The 23453-nt window shown below is 44.3% G+C and overlaps 1 protein-coding gene and 1 long non-coding RNA gene across 3 annotated transcripts in view; one reads left to right on the top strand and one right to left on the bottom strand.

Moving 5' to 3' along the window:
• The window catches only part of LOC106596389 (far upstream element-binding protein 1), a 29595-nt gene extending 15472 nt beyond the window's left edge, over positions 1-14123 (top strand). For both annotated transcript variants that reach the window (XM_014187694.2, XM_014187687.2), the window contains exons 10-17: positions 1329-1580; positions 2291-2451; positions 5921-6069; positions 6271-6347; positions 6636-6761; positions 8199-8252; positions 10204-10349; positions 13657-14123. In XM_014187694.2, the coding sequence (XP_014043169.2) occupies positions 1329-1580; positions 2291-2451; positions 5921-6069; positions 6271-6347; positions 6636-6761; positions 8199-8252; positions 10204-10349; positions 13657-13665 (974 nt within the window). In that variant the 3' untranslated portion in view covers positions 13666-14123. The remainder of the gene's footprint in view (positions 1-1328; positions 1581-2290; positions 2452-5920; positions 6070-6270; positions 6348-6635; positions 6762-8198; positions 8253-10203; positions 10350-13656) is intronic.
• A 1286-nt stretch (positions 14124-15409) lies between these two features.
• On the bottom strand, positions 15410-16391 carry LOC106596405 (uncharacterized). Its single transcript, XR_006769037.1, has 4 exons — positions 16357-16391; positions 15844-15916; positions 15550-15656; positions 15410-15509 (listed from the first exon to the last, which is right to left on the bottom strand). It is a non-coding gene; the product is annotated as an uncharacterized lncRNA (long non-coding RNA).
• Positions 16392-23453: the final 7062 nt, after the last annotated feature.

The raw sequence follows: 23453 nt of genomic DNA, 5'->3' as shown, positions 1-23453 counted from the left end.
CTCTAGGTTCAGTCCAACCCTCTTCCTGGAGCGCTACCGTCCTCTAGGTTCAGTCCAACCCTCTTCCTGGAGCGCTACAGTCCTGTAGGTTCAGCCCAACCCTGTTCCTGGAGCGCTACAGTCCTGTAGGTTCAGCCCAACCCTGTTCCTGGAGCGCTACAGTCCTGTAGGTTCAGCCCAACCCTGTTCCTGGAGCGCTACAGTCCTCTAGGTTCAGCCCAACCCTGTTCCTGGAGCGCTACAGTCCTCTAGGTTCAGCCCAACCCTGTTCCTGGAGCGCTACAGTCCTGTAGGTTCAGCCCAACCCTGTTCCTGGAGCGCTACAGTCCTGTAGGTTCAGCCCAACCCTGTTCCTGGAGCGCTACAGTCCTGTAGGTTCAGCCCAACCCTGTTCCTGGAGCGCTACAGTCCTCTAGGTTCAGCCCAACCCTGTTCCTGGAGCGCTACAGTCCTCTAGGTTCAGTCCAACCCTGTTCCTGGAGCGCTACAGTCCTCTAGGTTCAGTCCAACCCTGTTCCTGGAGCGCTACTGTCCTGTAGGTTCAGTCCAACCCTCTTCCTGGAGCGCTACCGTCCTCTAGGTTCAGCCCAACCCTGTTCCTGGAGCGCTACAGTCCTGTAGGTTCAGCCCAACCCTGTTCCTGGAGCGCTACAGTCCTGTAGGTTCAGCCCAACCCTGTTCCTGGAGATCTACTGTCCTGTAGCCGTTAGCCTACTCAGCTGTGCTCTGCCGTCAGCGTCCCCCTAACCAGCGGTCAGCGTCCCCCTAGCCGGCGGCCAGCCTTCTCAGCCGCGCTGTGGTATCAGAATACTACTTTGTATTGTTAGCTTGGCGTGGTATTTCATCCTTAGTATTGACAACCACACTGTGAAAATAAGCACATTTTCGTGCAGTGTACAGATTGTCAGCGTGTTGCCGTGCGAAAAACTATTCAACTTTTATGGCCCTCAACGGTTTGCATCCGTCCGCTTTGACCCGACCTCGACCATGTTCAAGCCACCTGGGCCGACCATGTTCAAGCCACCTGGGCCGACCATGTTCAAGCCACCTGGGCCGTTTATATTGTACCGTGAACCCATCACAAGTTCTGCTGCTTTCATGAAGACGCGCTGGTGATTTTAGTCGGACCCAGTTTCAATGTACAGTTAAGTGTCTCACTAGAGGTAGACTTTACTGACAGTGCAGCTTACCGGGATTGAATTGCCTGACAATGGAAAGTACCAGAAACTAAACCCTTTACGGCTGGGGGCGGGCGGGCGCGCTAAGGGAAATGCTGACATTTCTTAATCTCCTTTTCTCTCATCTCTCACTTCTCTCCCTTTCTCCAGATGACGGCACTACCCCGGAGAGGATAGCCCAGATCATAGGTCCTCCAGACCAGTCCCAGCATGCAGCAGAGATCATCACTGACCTTCTGAGGAGTGTTCAGCAGGGAGGGCCTGGCGGTCCTAACGGAGGGGGCAGGGGGAGAGGCAGGGGAGGTAATGGTGGGGGTAACTGGAACATGGGTCCTCCTGGAGGACTGCAGGAGTTCACCTTCACCGTCCCGACCATGAAGACTGGACTCATCATCGGCAAAGGTAGACGACCTTAGATTGAGCTAGAGACACCTATGGGCTTTATAGGACCCTGTTATACCTTCTTGTTTTTAAAGATTGGAAGACTTAACAAAACATATGATACTTTCATACAGAAGGTAGAACACACACACACACACAGCTAAAACACTGTACTACACAGGCCTCGAACCAGGGTTGTAGTCATTTAAACTTAGTCCTTAACTGGAGTACTACAACACTGCCAAAATCTGATGCAGCCTAATCCATTAGATGCTTGTGAGGACAGGCGATACCCGTTTCACAGTAAATTTAACCACCTTAGAGGAAAGATGGTTTGCTATTATGCCTGCTTCAGTGAGAATATTGTAACTAATATAGTTGTTAATTGTGGGCAGCTGTGCCACCCTCCCAGCTCTCTCTGTAGTAGAGGGTCTGTTACCACAGCTGTCCCAGAGCAAAGCAGAGGGTTTCTGTCCCGCCACCAAAAGTAGCAGTGGCGGGTTCGTTCCCCTTCTCACACCCGTCCCATGTCTAAGTCTTGATCTCCTTCTGGAATGGGATTTTTCCCAGATTTTTTTAATTGAATCCTCCATTCTTATAAATAATAGTAACTGAAACTACGTCTCCTAGAAAACGTTGAGGGTTTTCTTACATTTCCATGTTGTTCTGATCATTTCTCTGTAGTTAAGACAGAGTCCTAACCTCTTCCGTTCTCTGCCACACCTCTGTAGGGGGTGAAACCATCAAGGGCATCAGCCAGCAATCTGGGGCTCGTATTGAGCTCCAGAGAAACCCTCCACCCAACTCCGACCCCAACATTAAAATGTTCACCGTCCGAGGATCACACCAACAGATAGACTACGCACGGCAGCTGGTCGAGGAGAAGATCGGGGTGAGTGGTTTTCACTGTTTTCACTGTTCCTGTGTCTGTAGTAGAAATCCTACATATCAATGTGATGCTCAGTCACTGGACGCTGGTGTACAAGTTTACTTTAACTAGTAGTAGTGGCTGGTCGGGGAGCACTAAGCCTAGTTTAACTAGTAGTAGTAGTAGTGGCTGGTCGGGGAGCACTAAGCCTAGTTTAACTAGTAGTAGTAGTAGTGGCTGGTCGGGGAGCACTAAGCCTAGTTTAACTAGTAGTAGTAGTAGTGGCTGGTCGGGGAGCACTAAGCCTAGTTTAACTAGTAGTAGTAGTAGTGGCTGGTCGGGGAGCACTAAGCCTAGTTTAACTAGTAGTAGTAGTAGTAGTGGCTGGTCGGGGAGCACTAAGCCTAGTTTAACTAGTAGTAGTAGTAGTAGTGGCTGGTCGGGGAGCACTAAGCCTAGTTTAACTAGTAGTAGTGGCTGGTCGGGGAGCACTAAGCCTAGTTTAACTAGTAGTAGTAGTGGCTGGTCGGGGAGCACTAAGCCTAGTTTAACTAGTAGTAGTGGCTGGTCGGGGAGCACTAAGCCTAGTTTAACTAGTAGTAGTAGTGGCTGGTCGGGGAGCACTAAGCCTAGTTTAACTAGTAGTAGTGGCTGGTCGGGGAGCACTAAGCCTAGTTTAACTAGTAGTAGTAGTGGCTGGTCGGGGAGCACTAAGCCTAGTTTAACTAGTAGTAGTAGTGGCTGGTCGGGGGAGCACTAAGCCTAGTTTAACTAGTAGTAGTAGTGGCTGGTCGGGGAGCACTAAGCCTAGTTTAACTAGTAGTAGTAGTGGCTGGTCGGGGAGCACTAAGCCTAGTTTAACTAGTAGTAGTAGTGGCTGGTCGGGGAGCACTAAGCCTAGTTTAACTAGTAGTAGTAGTGGCTGGTCGGGGAGCACTAAGCCTAGTTTAACTAGTAGTGGCTGGTCGGGGGGAGCACTAAGCCTAGTTTAACTAGTAGTAGTAGTGGCTGGTCGGGGAGCACTAAGCCTAGTTTAACTAGTAGTAGTAGTGGCTGGTCGGGGAGCACTAAGCCTAGTTTAACTAGTAGTAGTAGTGGCTGGTCGGGGAGCACTAAGCCTAGTTTAACTAGTAGTAGTAGTGGCTGGTCGGGGGGAGCACTAAGCCTAGTTTAACTAGTAGTAATAGTGGCTGGTCGGGGGGAGCACTAAGCCTAGTTTAACTAGTAGTAGTGGCTGGTCGGGGAGCACGAAGCCTAGTTTAACTAGTAGTAGTAGTGGCTGGTCGGGGGGAGCACTAAGCCTAGTTTAACTAGTAGTAAGAGTGGCTGGTCGGGGGGAGCACTAAGCCTAGTTTAACTAGTAGTAGTAGTGGCTGGTCGGGGGGAGCACTAAGCCTAGTTTAACTAGTAGTAATAGTGGCTGGTCGGGGAGCACTAAGCCTAGTTTAACTAGTAGTGGTGGCTGGTCGGGGAGCACGAAGCCTAGTTTAACTAGTAGTGGTGGCTGGTCGGGGAGCACTAAGCCTAGTTTAACTAGTAGTAGTAGTGGCTGGTCGGGGAGCACTAAGCCTAGTTTAACTAGTAGTGGTGGCTGGTCGGGGAGCACTAAGCCTAGTTTAACTAGTAGTAATAGTGGCTGGTCGGGGAGCACTAAGCCTAGTTTAACTAGTAGTAATAGTGGCTGGTCGGGGGGAGCACTAAGCCTAGTTTAACTAGTAGTGGTGGCTGGTCGGGGGAGCACTAAGCCTAGTTTAACTAGTAGTAGTAGTGGTGGCTGGTCGGGGAGCACTAAGCCTAGTTTAACTAGTAGTAGTAGTGGCTGGTCGGGGGGCACTAAGCCTAGTTTAACTAGTAGTAGTGGCTGGTCGGGGGGAGCACTAAGCCTAGTTTAACTAGTAGTAGTAGTGGCTGGTCGGGGAGCACTAAGCCTAGTTTAACTAGTAGTAGTAGTGGCTGGTCGGGGAGCACTAAGCCTAGTTTAACTAGTAGTAGTAGTGGCTGGTCGGGGAGCACTAAGCCTAGTTTAACTAGTAGTAGTAGTGGCTGGTCGGGGAGCACTAAGCCTAGTTTAACTAGTAGTAGTAGTGGCTGGTCGGGGAGCACTAAGCCTAGTTTAACTAGTAGTGGCTGGTCGGGGGAGCACTAAGCCTAGTTTAACTAGTAGTAGTAGTGGCTGGTCGGGGAGCACTAAGCCTAGTTTAACTAGTAGTAGTAGTGGCTGGTCGGGGAGCACTAAGCCTAGTTTAACTAGTAGTAGTAGTGGCTGGTCGGGGAGCACTAAGCCTAGTTTAACTAGTAGTAGTGGCTGGTCGGGGAGCACTAAGCCTAGTTTAACTAGTAGTAGTAGTGGCTGGTCGGGGGAGCACTAAGCCTAGTTTAACTAGTAGTAATAGTGGCTGGTCGGGGGGAGCACTAAGCCTAGTTTAACTAGTAGTAGTGGCTGGTCGGGGAGCACTAAGCCTAGTTTAACTAGTAGTAGTAGTGGCTGGTCGGGGGAGCACTAAGCCTAGTTTAACTAGTAGTAATAGTGGCTGGTCGGGGAGCACGAAGCCTAGTTTAACTAGTAGTAGTAGTGGCTGGTCGGGGGGAGCACTAAGCCTAGTTTAACTAGTAGTAATAGTGGCTGGTCGGGGAGCACTAAGCCTAGTTTAACTAGTAGTGGTGGCTGGTCGGGGAGCACGAAGCCTAGTTTAACTAGTAGTGGTGGCTGGTCGGGGAGCACTAAGCCTAGTTTAACTAGTAGTAGTAGTGGCTGGTCGGGGAGCACTAAGCCTAGTTTAACTAGTAGTGGTGGCTGGTCGGGGAGCACTAAGCCTAGTTTAACTAGTAGTAATAGTGGCTGGTCGGGGAGCACTAAGCCTAGTTTAACTAGTAGTAATAGTGGCTGGTCGGTGGGAGCACTAAGCCTAGTTTAACTAGTAGTGGTGGCTGGTCGGGGAGCACTAAGCCTAGTTTAACTAGTAGTAGTAGTGGTGGCTGGTCGGGGAGCACTAAGCCTAGTTTAACTAGTAGTAGTAGTGGCTGGTCGGGGGGAGCACTAAGCCTAGTTTAACTAGTAGTAGTAGTGGCTGGTCGGGGGGAGCACTAAGCCTAGTTTAACTAGTAGTAGTGGCTGGTCGGGGAGCACTAAGCCTAGTTTAACTAGTAGTGGTGGCTGGTCGGGGAGCACTAAGCCTAGTTTAACTAGTAGTAGTAGTGGCTGGTCGGGGAGCACTAAGCCTAGTTTAACTAGTAGTAGTAGTGGCTGGTCGGGGGGAGCACTAAGCCTAGTTTAACTAGTAGTAGTGGCTGGTCGGGGAGCACTAAGCCTAGTTTAACTAGTAGTAGTGGCTGGTCGGGGAGCACTAAGCCTAGTTTAACTAGTAGTAGTGGCTGGTCGGGGGGAGCACTAAGCCTAGTTTAACTAGTAGTAGTAGTGGCTGGTCGGGGAGCACGAAGCCTAGTTTAGTGGCTGGTCAGTCTAGTACATTGACACCCCTGTCCGTCTCTCCAGGGTCCAGTCAGTCCAATGGGTGGTCCTCACGGCCCACCAGGCCCCCACGGAGGTCCCTCTCCCCACGGGCCCCCCGGCCCACCAGGACCCCCTGCTCAAATGGGCCCTTACAACCCCGGCCCCTACAACCAGGGACCCCCAGGACCACAGTAAGAGAACTTCTACTGGCGGCTTGCCATTCTACTTTCCTACTTAACATATCTTGGTTGATCTTAAGTTAATTTTAGATCATTTGCACATGATTCATTAACGATAAAATCGGAGTGGAAAGCAATATTTTCTTTCAATCTAAATGATTGAGTTAAACAGCCCGACACAGGCTTGTAATGGTTCTCTACTTCTTCTCTCAGTGGTCCTCCTGCTCCCTACCAGCCTCAGGGTTGGGGCAACGGATTCCCCCACTGGCAGCAGGGACAGCCGGATCCTGGTAAGATTTTATAGCCTTAAGATGGTGCTGGTTTGAGCACTTTGTACCCATTGGGTTTTTGTACGGATCTGCGGTGTGAATACATGTACTGGTTAAAATAGATGTTAAACAAAATGGTCCTTTTCCTAGAGAAGACATTTGCTAGTGTGCTTTAGCCCTTAGCTTTAGCCCTTAGCATGTTGATTTGCACCATTTTCTGTGTTACAAGGCCATAAAATAAATCTGATTTTTAACCTGTGTGTAGGATTATGCAACCGGAGAGATATCTAACGTTTGTTTTGGTTGTAGGTAAAGCCGCAGCTGACGCCAACGCGGCGGCCTGGGCAGCGTATTACTCCCAGTACCAGCAGCAACCCCAGGCCCCCATGACACAGGCCGGCGGCGCCCCCGGCAACACGCAGGCCAACGGGCAAGGTAGCTACCACCTCCTCCGATCTCTACCTGCAGCCTGCGGTTTTCTGCTGGGGGTGTGGTTCGCTAGGAACCCGAATGGAGAGGGACCTACCTCAATTTGTCCTTTGGGAAGCTTTGCGTAGTGTTCCTGTGTCCCAAATCTGTCTGGCCTACTACTTACTAAAAACTATATACTGTGTTCTAATCATACTGGGTACTATTTACAATGTACTGTTTGAGTAGAAAGATATGTATTTAGCAACACATATCAACATACCACTCGTTCATACTGAGAAGGCGGCGTCGATTACGCAATCGCACTTGTCCCCCGGACATTCATTCATTTAAAAACAAAATAATAATAATAATTTAGTCGAGCTTGTTTGTCCCCTATTCTGATTTTATCAAATGTTGTCGCACACACGTCTGGGGGTTGAAGTTAGTTGTCATCTGATTACATGGCGTCCATCTTGACTGCATCAAACCCGCAGAGAGCTAGCCCGCGAGGCTAATTGAGACTACAGTTAACTCAACTACCTGTTGGCTCTTGGTGATGTAGCCTGTCCTTCTCGTTGAAACTTTTATTTTTTTTTCTGTCATTTTTTTAATGCCGTCTTCCATTGACTAAGATACCTCTTAGTAACTTGCCACACGGAGACTGTATAACTGTAGCTTCGTGCCGGTTTGATCAAATCAAATTTCAAATCAAATGTATTTATATAGCCCTTCTTACATCAGCTGATATCTGAAAGTTGTACAGAAACCCCCAGCCTAAAACCCCCCAAACAGCAAGCAATGCAGGTGTAGAAGCACGAGACGACACCGAGAACAAGGCTTCACGCACTCTTCTCGTGTAACGCAAGACCAGCAGTAGCAAAAAATAATACCATTTCTCTCTTTCTCCTCGGGAAGCACGATGTAGTCCATCTGCGTTGTTGTTTTTTTCTTCTTGTCGTTTTAATGGAACACCTGTTAATGTGCTTAAACGTTAAGTATTTTGCCATTCGTCACCCGTAGTATTAACATAAATCAATGTTTTGCTAAAGTAAAGCGGCTTGAGTTAGATTTGTTTATTTTTTTAGCAGGACTAACCAGGGATCAGTGTTTTACACAGCCACTGCGCTTTGAAAGTCTTCAGTACGTTTTTTTTTCCCCACCCGTTGCGAGTCTGGTGAATGTCGGCGTGATTAGCTGGTGACCAAGGTGACCAGCTACGGTTGCATTACACTACTGTTTATGTTTATAGCCCATGCTGTTTAGACCGCTGTTTGTCTACCCGTCTGTCTTGCGCTCCACAGACGGGGTGCAGGTTATCCAGGGAATACAGAGGATCTTTCTTTCAAGAGTAGATAACCAGCCGTATGGATTTGTTATTGGGCCCATACCGATTTTTTTTCTTTTTTTTTTTTCTTCTGTGGGTCAATTGAGCTGAATCGGTGTTTTGTGTTGTAATTTCAGGTCAACAACCACAGGACTACACTAAGGCCTGGGAAGAGTACTACAAGAAACAAGGTGAGAACCTACAAATATCAGCCTTTCCTGTAGCTCAGTTGGTAGAGCATGGTGTTTGCAACGCCAGGGTTGTGGGTTCGATTCCCACGGGGGGGCCAGTACAGAAAAATAATGAAATGTATGCATTCACTACTGTAAGTCGCTCTGGATAAGAGCGTCTGCTAAAATGACTAAAATGTAAATGTAAAAAAAAAAATGAAACTTAAGTTTATATTTAGTTGAGTTAGGCCAGCTGTCATTGGTCATTGGTCATGTTGTGGGCAGCTGTGCCACCCTCCCAGCTCTCTCTGTAGTAGAGGGTCTGTTACCACAGCTGTCCCAGAGCAAAGCAGAGGGTTTCTGTCCCGCCACCCAAAGTAGCAGTGGCGGGTTCGTTCCCCTTCTCACACTCACAAGAAAATATAAATGCAACAATTTAAAAAAATAATGTTACAGTTCAAAGCATTCAATTAAAATAAATAAATAAATGATTCACTAATCTATGGATTTCACATGACTGAGTTCAGATATGCATCTGTTGGTCACAGATGTCTTAAAAAGGTAGGGGGTGTGGATCAGAAAACCAGTCAGTATCTGGTGTGACCACCATTTTTTTAGCTTCCAGGAATTGTGTACAGATCGTTATGACACGGGGCTGTGTATTATCATGCTGAAACATGAGGTGATGGCGGTGGATGAATGGCACGACAACGAGCCTTAGGATCTCGTCACGGTATTTCTGTACATTCAAATTGCTATGGATAAAATTTAAACTGTGTTAGTTGTCCGTAGCTTATGCCTGCCGATACCATAACCCCACCTCCACCATGGGGCCCTATACCATAACCCCACCACCACCACGGGGCCCTATACCATAACCCCACCACCACCACGGGGCCCTATACCATAACCCCACCTCCACCATGGGGCCCCATACCATAACCCCACCTCCACCACGGGGCCCTATACCATAACCCCACCTCCACCACGGGGCCCTATACCATAACCCCACCACCACCACGGGGCCCTATACCATAACCCCACCTCCACCACGGGGCCCTATACCATAACCCCACCTCCACCACGGGGCCCTATACCATAACCCCACCACCACCACGGGGCCCTATACCATAACCCCACCTCCACCACGGGGCCCTATACCATAACCCCACCACCACCACGGGGCCCTATACCATAACCCCACCGCCACCATGGGTCCACTCTGTTCACCACGTTGACATCAGCAAACCGCACACCCAAACGACGCCGTACACTTGGTCTGCGGTTGTGAGGCCGGTTGGACGTACTGCCAAATTCTCTGAAAACGACGTTGGAGGCGGCTTATGGTAGAGAAATGAACAAAATTCTCTGGCAACAGCCCTGGTGGACATTCCTATAGTCAGCGTGCCAATTCCTCCCTGAACTGGAGACATCAGCACATTTTAGTTTCTTTTTTTTTAATTGTCCCAAGCACAAGGTGCACCTGTGTAATGATTATACTGTTTAATCAGCTTGTTGAAATGCCACATCTGTCAGGTGGATGGATTATCTTGGCAAAGGAGAAATGTTAACTAACAGGGATATAAACAAATTGAGAGAAATTCACATTTTTTTTTTGCTTATGGATAATGTAGGTGTTAATTTTATTTCAACTCATTAAACATGGGACTGACACTTTACATGTTGCGTTTTTTTTAAATTATTTTTTTTGTTCAGTGTTTCACACACCTCTCCTCCAGTACCGTTTTCCTCCAGAAGTAGTTCAGCTCCTCAACTATTCGTTAAATGATCTCCTCTGGTCCAATTTGGTTGCCTTGGGTACAGATTATAATCCCAAAGTTTTAACATTGACTATTAGTCAATTCTTATTGTTTCTGTTTTAATCCTTATTGACATTAACATTAACCTTGTCATTTGTCCCCCATAAATCATATTGAATTAGTGTTAACGCTGTTACCTACCTCCCCCCCAGGTCAAGCTGCCCCCCAGGCGGCAGCAGCAGCAGCAGGTGGTCAGCCAGACTACAGTGCTGCCTGGGCAGAGTACTACCGCCAACAGGCTGCGTACTACGGACAGGGAAGCCCACAGGCCATGGGGGCCCAGCCACAAGCACCTCAGGTACTCCACCAATAAGACCTATACCGTCCACCTGTACCGTCCCCCCCCCCCTCGTTCGAACGTCTCGACTATCGGTTTCTATTTACTGTTTTGTCCCATTTTCATTTGTCAGAGCTATTTTGATGCTTGTGCTGTGACTTTTTTTTTTTTTTTTTTTAACCCTAATTTCCCCAGCTGCCTTTTCTAAAGCGTCTTATCTATCTGTGGCCCTGACCCACTTCCTTCCTCTAGGTGTTTTAGGGGAGAGGAGTCGTCGGAAGAAGAAACTAACGCTACTTTTCCCTCCTTTTAAACAGGGTTAATATTATATATATATATATATATACACATACAGTCCAGTCAAATGTTTTGACACACCTATTCATTCAAGTGTTCTTTATTTATTTTTTTACCATTGTAGAATAATAGTGAAGACTTCAAAACTATGAAATAAAACATATGGAATCATGTAGTAACCCAAAAAATATATTTTAGATTCTTTAAATTAGCCACCTTTTGCCTTGATGACAGCTTTGCACATTCTTGGCATTCTCTCAACCAGCTTCACCTGGAATGCTTTTCCAATTGTCTTGAAGGAGTTCCCACATATATGCTGAGCACTTGTTGGCTGCTTTTCCTTCACTCCGCGTTCCAACTCATCCCAAACCATCTCAATTTAGTTGAGGTCAGGGGGATTGTGGAGGCCAGGTCATCTGATACAGCTCTCCATCACTCTCCTTGGTCAAATAGCCCTTATACAGCCTGGAGGTGTGTTGGGTCATTGTCCTGTTGAAAAACAAATGATAGTCCCACTAAGTGCAAACCAGATGGGATGGCGTATCACTGCAGAATGCTGTGGTAGCCTTGCTGGTGAAGTGTGCCTTGAATTCTAAATAAATCACAGACAGTGTCACCAGCAAAGCACCCCCACACCATCACACCACCTCCTCCTCCATGCTTCACGGTGGGAACCACACATGCGGAGATAATCTGTTCACTGCGGTTGGAACCTAAAATCTCAAATTTAGACTCATCAGACCAAAGGACAGATTTCCACCAGTCTAATGTCCATTGCTCGTGTTTCTTGGCCCAAGCAAGTCTCTTCTTATTGGTGTCCTTTAGTTGTGGTTTCTTTGCAGCAATTCGACCACGAAGCCCTGATTCACACAGTCTCCTCTGAACAGTTGATGTTAAGATGAGTCTGTTACTTGAACTCTGTGACGCATTTATTTGGGCTGCAATTTCTGAGGCTGGTATCTCTAATGAACTTGTCCTGTGCAGCAGAGGTAACTCTGGGTCTTCCTTTCCTGTGGCGGTCCTCATGAGAGCCAGTTTCATCATAGCGCTTGATGGTTTTTGCAAATGCACTTCAAATAATGGACTTTCTTTTCTTATTTGAGCTATTCTTGCCATATTATGGACTCAGCCCTGTTTGGTAAAAGACCTGTTTACCACCCCTAATTTGTCACAACACAACCGATTGGCTCAAATGAATTAAGAAGGAAAGAAATTCCACAAATTAACTTTTAACAAGGCACACCTGTTAATTGAAATGCATTCCAGGTGACTACCTCATGAAGCTGGTTGAGAGAATGCCAAGAGTGTGCAACACTGTCAAGGCAAAGGGTGGCTACTTTGAAGAATCTCATATAAAATCTATTTTGATTTGTTTAACCTGAGGGTATGTGGGACGAAATCGTCAGTGGAATCCCGTGGCGCGTTATTCAAATACTTCAATTTTACAAACATATGACTATTTTACACCATTTTAAAGACAAGACTCTCGTTAATCTAACCACACTGTCCGATTTCAAAAAGGCTTTACAACGAAGGCAAAACATTAGATTATGTCAGCAGAGTACCCAGCCAGAAATAATCAGACACCCATTTTTCAAGCTAGCATATAATGTCACATAAACCCAAACCACAGCTAAATGCAGCACTAACCTTTGATCTTCATCAGATGACACTCCTAGGACATTATGTTATACAATACATGCATGTTTTGTTCAAACAAGTTTATATTTATATCAAAAAACAGCTTTTTACATTAGCATGTGACGTTCAGAACTAGCATACCCACCGCAAACTTCCGGTGAATTTACTAAATTACTCACGATAAATGTTCACAAAAAACATAATTATTTTAAGAATTATAGATACAGAACTCCTTTATGCAATCGCTATGTCCGATTTTAAAATAGTTTTTCGGCAAAAGCACATTTTGCAATATTCTGAGTAGATAGCCCAGCCATCACGGCTAGCTAATTTGACTTCCACCAAGGTTGGCCCTCACCAAACTCCGATTTACTATTAGAAAAATTGTATTACCTTTGCTGTTCTTTGTCAGAATGCACTCCCAGGACTTCTACTTCAATAACAAATGTTGGTTTGGTTAAAAATAATCCATAGTTATGTTCAAATATCCTCTGTTTTGTTAGTGCGTTCAAGACACTATCCGAAGGGTGACGCGCCCGACGTGTTTCGTGACAAAAAACATCTAAATATTCCATTACCGTACTTTGAAGCATGTCAACCGCTGTTTAAAATCAATTTTTATGCGATTTTTCTCGTAAAAAAAGCGATAATATTCCGACCGGGAAACCCTGTTTTAGTTCAAAGACGAAAAATAAAAACATGGTGTCGCCTCGTGCACACGCCACAGTCTCATGGTTCTCTGATCGACCACTATCCAAATGCGCTACTGTTTTTTAGCCAGGGCCTGCAAAGACATCATTCAGCGTTTTGCCGCCTTCTGAGAGCCTATGGGAGCCGTAGGAAGTGTCACGTTACAGCAGAGATCCTCAGTTTTCAATAAAGAGAGTGTAGAAGGCCAAGAAATGGTCAGAGAGGGCACTTCCTGTAAGGAATCTTCTCAGGTTTTTGCCTGCCATATGAGTTCTGTTATACTCACAGACACCATTCAAACAGTTTTAGAAACTTTAGGGTGTTTTCTATCCAAAGCCAATAATTATATGCATATTCTAGTTTCTGGGCAGTAGTAATAACCAAATTTTAAATCGGGTACGTTTTTTATCCGGCCGTGCAAATACTGCCCCCTACCCTAGAAAGGTTAACACTTTTTTTCTGGTTACTACATGATTCCATATGTGTTATTTCATAGTTTTGATGTCTTCACTATTATTCTACAATGTAGAAAATAGTAAAAAAATAAAGAATGAGTAGGTGTGTCCAAACTTCTGACTGGTACTTCCTATACAAATATGTGTGTGTGTGTGTATATATATACATAGGTATCTGGAGAGAGAAGCTCTGTCTGTGTGTTCTGCTGTTAACATGGCCTGTATGTTCTATGTATTCTGCACAGGGCCAGTAATGTGAAGTGGACATAAAGTAAATGCTACATTGTCGAAAAAAAAACAAACAAAAAGCCCTTTTTTGTTAAATGTGTTGGATGGTGCAGATGACGTCTTGATGAAGACCTTAATTTCCTTGTTCTTGGTTGGTTGGTTGGTTGGTTGGTTAAAAAAAAAAAGAAATAAAAAGTGTTTCACAATAGATGTGATGACCACGAAATCTACCCGGAGACACGACGCAAACACCACCACGTCCTTTGCTATTTATCTATTTTTTTTTATTTTTTTTTTGATTATTATAAAAAAAAATTCTTGTAAATGAAAGGTTTTTTTTTTTTCAGTGAGGTAATATGGTGTTTCTATTCTTCTGTCATGTGGTTAGAGTTCCTGTTATTATCTTTAATCGTCTACCATGTGATATCAGCTCCATTTTTAAATAATATGCCTGTGTTTTGCAATAAACTAAAGTGAAACCTAATGTGTTGGTAAGTTGGGTCGGTAATAGATGTGACTAAATATGAACTCAACTTAAAAATCATGTACCCTTTTTATCTTTGTTTTGACCGTTATGGAAAATTGAAAAAGGAAAAAAACGAAATGCTTCTCTCTCTCTACTCTCGCTCTCCTTTCACTGTCAAAATGATTTTTTCTGACTGCCTGAAAGTTGTTGTTGTCCTGTCTCTCTCTCTCCAACGGTCTACACATCTCCTGGTAAAAGTACGGTGGTTTATTTAGATGTGAGTTGATTGTTCTGCCTGTCTTTGACTGGGGGTCCGGTTTTCGGTGTTCCACAAGGTTCTGTTCTAGGACCAATTTTTTTTTTGTTGAATTATTACTCTTGTCTTGACTTTTGTTAATATTTAATAGTATCTTTGTTTTTCCACTGCTCTGCCTGTTCTGTATGATCTGGTCGATGTCTCCTTATACCATAATGTAGAGTTGGAGGCTTAACGTTCTGATCTACATGTCTCATTACCTGCAGTGTTCTGGCATCTCTGTCAAACTCAACGGATGTAATCTGACTGTCCCGCGTCCCAAATGTTACCCTATTCCAGTTATAGTGCATTGGGCTCCCTATGGCTCTGGTCTAAAAGTAGTGCACTATATTGGGAATAGGGCTCTGGTCTAAAGTAGTGCACATATTGGGAATGGGGTGCCATTTGGGGGGACGCAGCCTGAACGAAGAGGCTGAGTTTTACACATGCAGCCCAATTTCAGATTATCGTTTCTTCTCACTAACTGGTCTTTTTTTTTTGACCAATTGTTTTTTGGATCAGCGTTGAAAAAATATCTGATGTGATTGGTCCAAAGACTTATTTAGTGGACAAAATATTGGGTTTGGGCTGCCTGTGTAAACACAGCCTTCGTGTGATTTACTGTTTTTATATAATGAGAGCTACTTCCTCCCTCACAGTCAAGCTTAGACAAGCGGTAAGCAAAGAAAGTGTATATAATACTACTTTTTTTAAATCCAAAATGTTCCTCAGAAAGAAATGTTGCGTTTAGTGTATTTTTTTTGTTCTGCTCCCTCTGTCTTCCAGGACAGGTAACTGGTCTGTTATGCTGGATTGAGACATGCCCTGCATTCAAACGTTTGTTCTCTTCCCCCCCCCTAAAATGTATACATTTGCTGGCATTTTCTAAACTCTTTTTGATACTATTAAAAAAAATGCAAAAGACGTGTATATATAGAAATTTGCTCTACCCCTGCATTGTTCTGTTAGTCTAGTCGACGTGAGAGCGTAGGTTGTTTGTAGGGCCGAGGGTTTGGCTGGTCTGAGCGGTGCCAACTGTTGATCTATAACTCTGTAAGTACAATACTGTGACTATATAACACCCCAGTGACTGAGCACTACTGCTGTGACTATATAACAAACCCAGTGACTGAGCACTACTGCTGTGACCTATATAACAAACCCAGTGACTGAGCACTACTGCTGTGACCTATATAACAGTGACTGAGCACTACTGCTGTGACCTGTATAACAGTGACTGAGCACTACTGCTGTGACTATATAACAAACCCAGTGACTGAGCACTACTGCTGTGACTATATAACAGTGACTGAGCACTACTGCTGTGACCTATATAACAAACCCTGTGACTGAGCACTACTGCTGTGACCTATATAACAAACCCAGTGACTGAGCACTACTGCTGTGACCTATATAACAGTGACTGAGCACTACTGCTGTGACCTATATAACAAACCCAGTGACTGAGCACTACTGCTGTGACTATATAACAGTGACTGAGCACTACTGCTGTGACCTATATAACAAACCCAGTGACTGAGCACTACTGCTGTGACCTATATAACAAACCCAGTGACTGAGCACTACTGCTGTGACCTATATAACAGTGACTGAGCACTACTGCTGTGACTATATAACAAACCCAGTGACTGAGCACTACTGCTGTGACCTATATAACAGTGACTGAGCACTACTGCTGTGACCTATATAACAAACCCAGTGACTGAGCACTACTGCTGTGACCTATATAACACCCCAGTGACTGAGCACTACTGCTGTGACCTGTATAACACCCCAGTGACTGAGCACTACTGCTGTGACCTATATAACAGTGACTGAGCACTACTGCTGTGACTATAACAAACCCAGTGACTGAGCACTACTGCTGTGACTATATAACAGTGACTGAGCACTACTGCTGTGACTATATAAGTGACTGAGCACTACTGCTGTGACCTATATAACAAACCCAGTGACTGAGCACTACTGCTGTGACCTGTATAACAAACCCAGTGACTGAGCACTACTGCTGTGACCTATATAACAGTGACTGAGCACTACTGCTGTGACCTATATAACAGTGACTGAGCACTACTGCTGTGACCTATATAACAGTGACTGAGCACTACTGCTGTGACCTGTATAACAAACCCAGTGACTGAGCACTACTGCTGTGACCTGTATAACAAACCCCAGTTATTGTCTTGCTGTCAATGTATTTCTTTGACTGATTTGCGAAACATACAAAACTGTAGTGTTTCTGTCAAATTGCAAATGTTTTCCTTAAATACTGGGTAAGTATCAAGTTCTGGTAGAGGAAGTACAGTACTTTGGAGTTTTGTCCTTCCTGAACTAAAGTTACAATTTTTTTTGTTGTTGAGTATTTGGACTGGTTTGTGTCTCCCCCCCCCCTGCAATTACTCCATGACTGCATTTAGAGTATATTGAATTATTGAATTGTAGCTTGTTCTCAACGTAGGAACCTGTTTATATCATAATACCAGTCAGACTGTTCTGTTTTTGAACTCTGAACTGAAGCGTAAGCGTCGTTTTCCTGTCAGCTTTAGTACATGTACTATTGACAGACTCCTTTTTGCAGATCTTCATCGTGTAGGAATTTGAGAATTCTTTGGTAATATAACAAGTTTTTTTTTTTGTGCTTAGTCAGAATATAGAGATGGTAATTATTGATGCATTATTTGAAGAAAAATGGGAGAGAAAAAAATCCTATTTAATTGTCCAAAATGTAATTTGCTATTAGAAATGCCATATTTTCTCTGACATGTTCTAGTCCGATTTTTTTAAGTAGCATGTCGAAGTTGTTTCAATGCTGTTTATTGATGTCTGCTATCATCAGCATGTGGGTTATTGGTTCAAGTACAATGTTCTTTCAACAAGTGACGCAGATATTCCATTGATTGATTTTTATATCTCCGATGTGACGTGCTGTTCTGTTAAATATTCAGCGCTGTAGCCGAAACTGAACTAAGGCTGGTATTTTGAACTGGAGTGAGTGCGTACAGTTTGCAATATCATCTGTGTGATCGTTGCAGTGTCACTGTCACCCCAGACCTTGCCCCTTAGGTTCTGCTGCTGGCAGTGAGTCACACAGGTAAGGAAAACACCCGATCCTGTCATATACATTCTGTATACACCCAGATACGATATATATTTTTGCTCACCTGAAAGTACCTGATTAAAAGTATATATTTTTTTAACTGCCTAGCATACCATGTTTAATCTAGTTATGCTGAGGATCTTAATTAGCTAGGTAGGATTTGTAGTGATATCAACAGTCGTTTTTTTTTGTTCATTTTATATTAAGATGTGATGGTAATGAATGACTTGCATGGAACATGTGTGATTTGTTAAGGAGCAGCACCATTACCCCCCTCCTTAAGCCCAATGCAATGTCCTTTATGATGGCTTTTCCCACTTGACTTGACTTTAGTACAATTTCCAATTTCTTCCTATATGTTGCGTTTAGTTGTAGGATTTTTTTGTTTCATTAGTAGTTTTATTGAAAGTGTGTTACATAGCGTAGTGTCCCCCATGGTAAGCCCTACTAATAATGCATTACTGTCCCGGTAAGTCCTGCAGTGTGAATGAAGCATAGCTCTCTGGCTCTGGTCTACTTTTAACATTTTAGCCTGGGTAACCAGTCTGTTTTCGCTATCGTTCCTCTCGTTGCCTTTCCTTGGTAGGACTTAGGGGTGGCCAGGAGTGGAATGTTAGCACGAAATGTCCCAACTTTTTTTAACATGACTGTAATATAACAGACTGGATGGAGTGCTACTGTTGTCAGAAAGCCAGACTTAATGTGCATGTTTATAAAAGTACATGATGCTGTAATCTTATGACGCTCGTGCTGTTAAACTGACTGATCATTGGTGTGATGCAAAGCTTTCATTATCTATAATATAATGCCCCAACAATGCAATGATGCAGTGTTGTTTTAAAATATATATATATATTTATATATAAACCCCCTGCTGCCTTGCCTGCCTCCTTCCCACCTCTCACTCAGATGCTGTTGGAAGACTGAGGTTCCACATTCTAGATCTGGTTCTTCATCTAGTAATGTTCTACATTCAGGAAAAGGAACAGGCCCCTAGTTGTCCTGTAGAGGGGACTACTGAGAGAGGCGTCACACCTTTTTCAGTCTGTCCGATGATCGAGGTGTAGGTGGCCATTTGAGAGCGAGCTCCAGATAAGGTAAACTAAAACAAAGCAATGCAATGAAATGGGGGAGGTGGGGAGAATTCTGGGATTTGATAAATTGACCATGATGCTCTTTGTTAGGGATGTCCTTTTTTTTTTTTTTTTCCTTTGTAAACCATCTCCTTTGTCTAAAACGTAAACGTTTTAAAAACAAAAAAAATGACATGTCATTGCATTTCTGCTACTTTTCTGATGACCGGACCTGGTGACGTATTTTTCCTTATGATGATTCTCTGCCACTTCCTTCCTGCATCCCGAATGGCACCCAATTCCCTATGTGTGTTACTTTTCTGCCCTGGTAAATAGTGCATTATATAGGGAATAGGGTGCTATTTCAGGATGCTGCTATTGTCATGAGCTAGGGCGTGTTACTTAGTTGTGCTGAAACCACCAATGCTTTAGAGAGTTGGATGAGAAATAACCAGGAAGTGCTGTTGTGTTTTTGACTTTCATATGTCAGGGTTGTTTAAAACTTTTTGGCAGTAAATTGGAGAGTTTCCTTCTGTTTTTGTCTTCATTCATTAGAACTCTTATGTCCTCTTGCTAGTCATTTTGCTCCTAGCGTATTCTCCTAAATTGCTGTGTATTTAATTCTCTGCTCAGAGAACATCTCACACATATAAAGTTTGAGGGCAGGTTGTGGGGGGGGGTAGAAGACTCAGAAGGAGGGAGAAATATGGAGCACGCCTTATAGGTAAACAAATGAAAGGTTTTAATGTGATGTTATGTTGATCGAATGAAACTTTATTTTGTTTATTTATTCGTTCTTTTTCTGGCTGAATGTTCTGCATCTTTGTTGCCCTGTCTAGTAATAAAGGTGGAACACAATTTAGCTATGGTGTTTTATCTGTTTTTTTTTTTTTGAGTCTCTTCCAATGCCTCACTCTCTAGATCTGAGAAGGAGAAAACCAGTCTTTCTCTACAATATATACCTCTAGTTAACAAGTATAACCACATACTAATTGACTGTCTAGTAATGTTTTGCTTGCTTAGGCTGAGGGGGGGGGGGTCACCTGTTTAGAGGGAAGAAAGTAAAACGGTGATGGTGAGGCCCTTGGCACTGACACGTTGGAAGTGAGATGTGTGTGTTTCTCACCCCTCTCGTGGTCAGCTCCAACTCTGTGTTCCAGGAAGGACTAATCTCCTCAAACCTTTTTTTGGGGCTCAGTCGACTTATCACATACCTCCATTAAAAAAAATATATATATATATTAGCCAATCACACACCTCCGTTACACTAACTCCTTATCAACAGTCAACTTGTCTATTTACGTAACCCCAGGTCTCATTTTATGACTGATACGGGAACATCCTGTAAACTTAAATCACAAATGTCTGTCAGAGACGAGTTAATATTTACTGATCTTCCTTTCCTCTTAGGAGGAGGGGGATTTGAGGTGTCGTCGTCTCGCCAATATCAGAGAACCAGGGTTATGTTCTTTTTTCAATTACTCGTTTTAACGATTCACATGTGTATGAAACTCTCGTATCGCAGGCACGCTCCAAAACAGTCTCCAGACTACGCCTCAGAGGCCCCTGACAGAACAGTATGAGCCTGGGAAGGTGCTGTGTGAGCCTGGGAAGGTGCTGTGTGAGCCTGGGAAGGTGCTGTGTGAGCCTGGGAAGGTGCTGTGTGAGCCTGGGAAGGTGCTGTGTGAGCCTGGGAAGGTGCTGTGACATCCAGTCACCTCATGAAAGTATGAGGGGATGCTTGTTGCCGTGTTACAAATCTCCTGCAAGGAGAGATGCCCAAGAGGGCAGCCATATCTCTGGTGGAGTGAGCCCTCGTGCCCCTCAGAGGCTGTAACCCCTTGGTGTTAGAAGATTGGATAGTGGATGCTATTATCCAATGTGACAACCGTTGACGAGAGAGAGGTGCCTGGTCGCCTCGTGTAAATCTCTAGTTCTATCCATGTAGTCGTGGGAAGCTGTAGGCTGTACCTGCCCCAGTCCTACTGACCTTAGGCATGAAGGTGGGGTTAGGCATAAAGGTGGGGTTAGGCATAAAGGTGGGGTTAGGCATGAAGGTGGGGTTAGGCATGAAGGTGGGGTTAGGCATGAAGGTGGGGTTAGGCATGAAGGTGGGGTTAGGCATAAAGGTTAGGCATGAAGGTGGGGTTAGGCATGAAGGTGGGGTTAGGCATGAAGGTGGGGTTAACTTGGTTAAAAACCCGCTCTAGGAGAGCATAACCATAATATTGTGAAGAACTGTGGTCGTTGTATGTTTTTTTTGCTATGAGAAAAGATCTACTATGGATGCCCATCTGTAAAATATCTCCCAGACTCCCTCCACTACTAGGAGGTGGAGTTTCCAACTGGACAACAAGACGAAGCCGACGTTTAGGATGCCCGTGTGCATGGGCTTCCACTCCACAGAATGATAGCGTTGGCTAGGCTGTCGAGTTTAAAGGAGTGGTTGGCTAGGCTGTCGAGTTTAAAGGAGTGGTTGGCTAGGCTGTCGAGTTTAAAGGAGTGGTTGGCCACCCCTGTCTGTCCTGACAAGGATGTGTTTCAGAGAGAGAATGTCAGCATTTTGACGTAGTTGCTATGGGTAAGGCGGAGTCGTGGTTAGGGCTGTTGTCATGACCACAGTAAAATTCCACGTGACCGTTGAGTCAAGGTAACACTCGGGTCAACACTTTTATCCAATCTTTCTCTGTCCAGTCTCTGTTTTTTTTCTTCTTTTGCCCATCTTAATCTATTTTTATTGGCCAGTCTGAGATATGACATTTTCTTTGCAACTGAAGCTGCCAGTTGAAGACTTGTGAGGCGTCTGTTTCTCAAACTAGACATTCTAATGTACTTGTCCTCTTGCTCAGTTGTGCACCGGGGCCTCCCACTCCTCTTTCTATTCTGGTTAGAGCCAGTTTGCGCTGTTCTGTGAAGGGAGTAGTACACAGCGTTGAACCAGATCTTCAGTTTCTTGGCAATTTCTCACATGGAATAGCCTTCAATTCTCAGAACAAGAATAGACTGACGAGTTTCAGAAGAAAGGTCTTTGTTTCTGGACATTTTGAGCCTGTAATCGAACCCACAAATGCTGATGCTCCAGATACTAAACTAGTCCAGTTTAAATGCTAATTTAATCAGCACAACAGTTGTCAGCTGTGCTAACATTGCAAAGGGGTTTTCTAATGATCAATTAGCCTTTTATAATGATAAACTTGGATTAGCTAACACAACGTGCCATTGGAACACAGGAGTGATGGTTGCTGATAATGGGCCTCTGTACGCCTATGTAGATATTTCATTAAAAAATCTGCCGTTTCCAGCTACAATAGTCATTTACAACATTAACAATGTCTACACTGTATTTCTGATTAATTTGATGTAATTTTAATGGACGAAAAATGTGCTTTTCTTTCAAAAACAAGGACATTTCTAAGTGACCTCTGAATTTTGAACAGTGGTGTGTGTGTGTGTGTATATTATTCAATCAATGCGTGCCAACGAGCGTCTGCGTTGCCAGGTGCTAAAATAGAAGTTGATTCTATTTGTGGCGTGCTGCATGTCCTGCCTCTCCCATCTCCTCATTGGCTTTTAGAAGCATATACCCACATGCCATCTCATTGGTTATACCCACGTGGGTGATTTGAAAGATGAACTGAGGTCGTTTGTGGTAATAAACCTTATTATGAAAGTTAGTTGCCAATCGCCATATAAAGTCCAAAGAAGAACAGACCTGGAAGGAGGAGAGATAACTAGAAACGATTCGGTTGGCCGTTTCATGTGTTGGGTTATGTTGAAGTGGGAAGTTTACATAGACCTTAGCCAAATACATTTAAACTCAGTTCTTCACAATTCCTGACATTTAATCCTAGTAAAAAAAATACCTGTTTTAGATCAGTTAGGATCACCACTTTATTTTAAGAATGTGACATGTCAGAATAATATTAGTGATTTCATTTCAGCTTTTATTTCTTTCATCACGTTCCCAGTGGGTCAGAAGTTTACATACACTCAGTATTTGGTAGCATTGCCTTTAAATTGTTTAACTTGGGTCAAACATTTCGGGTAGCCTTCCACAAGCTTCCCACAATAAGTTGGGTGAATTTTGGCCCATTCCTCCTGACAGAGCTGGTGTAACTGAGTCAGGTTTGTAGGCCTCCTTGCTCGCACACACTTTCAGTTCTGCCCACAAATTTTCTATGGGATTGAGGTCAGGGCTTTGTGATGGCCACTCTAATACCTTGACTTTGTTGTCCTTAAGCCATTTTGCCACAACTTTGGAAGAATGCTTGGGGTCATTGTCCATTTGGAAGACCCATTTGTGACCAAGCTTTAACTTGGTTCTTCGGCTTGCAAGCCTCCCCCTTTTTCCTCCAAACATAACGATGGTCATTATGGCCAAACAGTTCTGTTTTTGTTTCATCAGACCAGAGGACATTTCTCCAAAAAGTACGATCTTTGTCCCCATGTGCAGTTTCAAACCGAAGTCTGGCTCTTTTATGGCGGTTTTGGAGCAGTGGATTCTTTCTTGCTGAGCGGCCTTTCAGGTTATGTCGATATAGGACTCGTTTTACTGTGGATATAGATACTTTTGTGCCTGTTTCCTCCAGCATCTTCAAGGTCCTTTGCTGTTGTTCTGGGATTGATTTGCACTTTTCGCACCCACAGTACTTTCATCTCTAGGAGACAGAATGCATCTCCTTCTTGAGCGGTATGACGGCTGCGTGGTCCCATGGTGTTTATACTTGCGTACTATTGTTTGTACAGATGAACGTTGTACCTTCAGGCATTTGGAAATTGCTCCCAAGGATGAACCAGACTTGTATAGGTCTACAATTTTTTTTCTGAGGTCTTGGCTGATTTCTTTTGATTTTCCCATGATG

Source organism: Salmo salar, chromosome ssa03, assembly GCF_905237065.1.
Source record: "Salmo salar chromosome ssa03, Ssal_v3.1, whole genome shotgun sequence".
NCBI lineage: Eukaryota > Metazoa > Chordata > Actinopteri > Salmoniformes > Salmonidae > Salmo > Salmo salar.
Note: the sequence above shows the minus strand (reverse complement) of the source record. Positions and strands in the feature narration are given on the sequence as shown.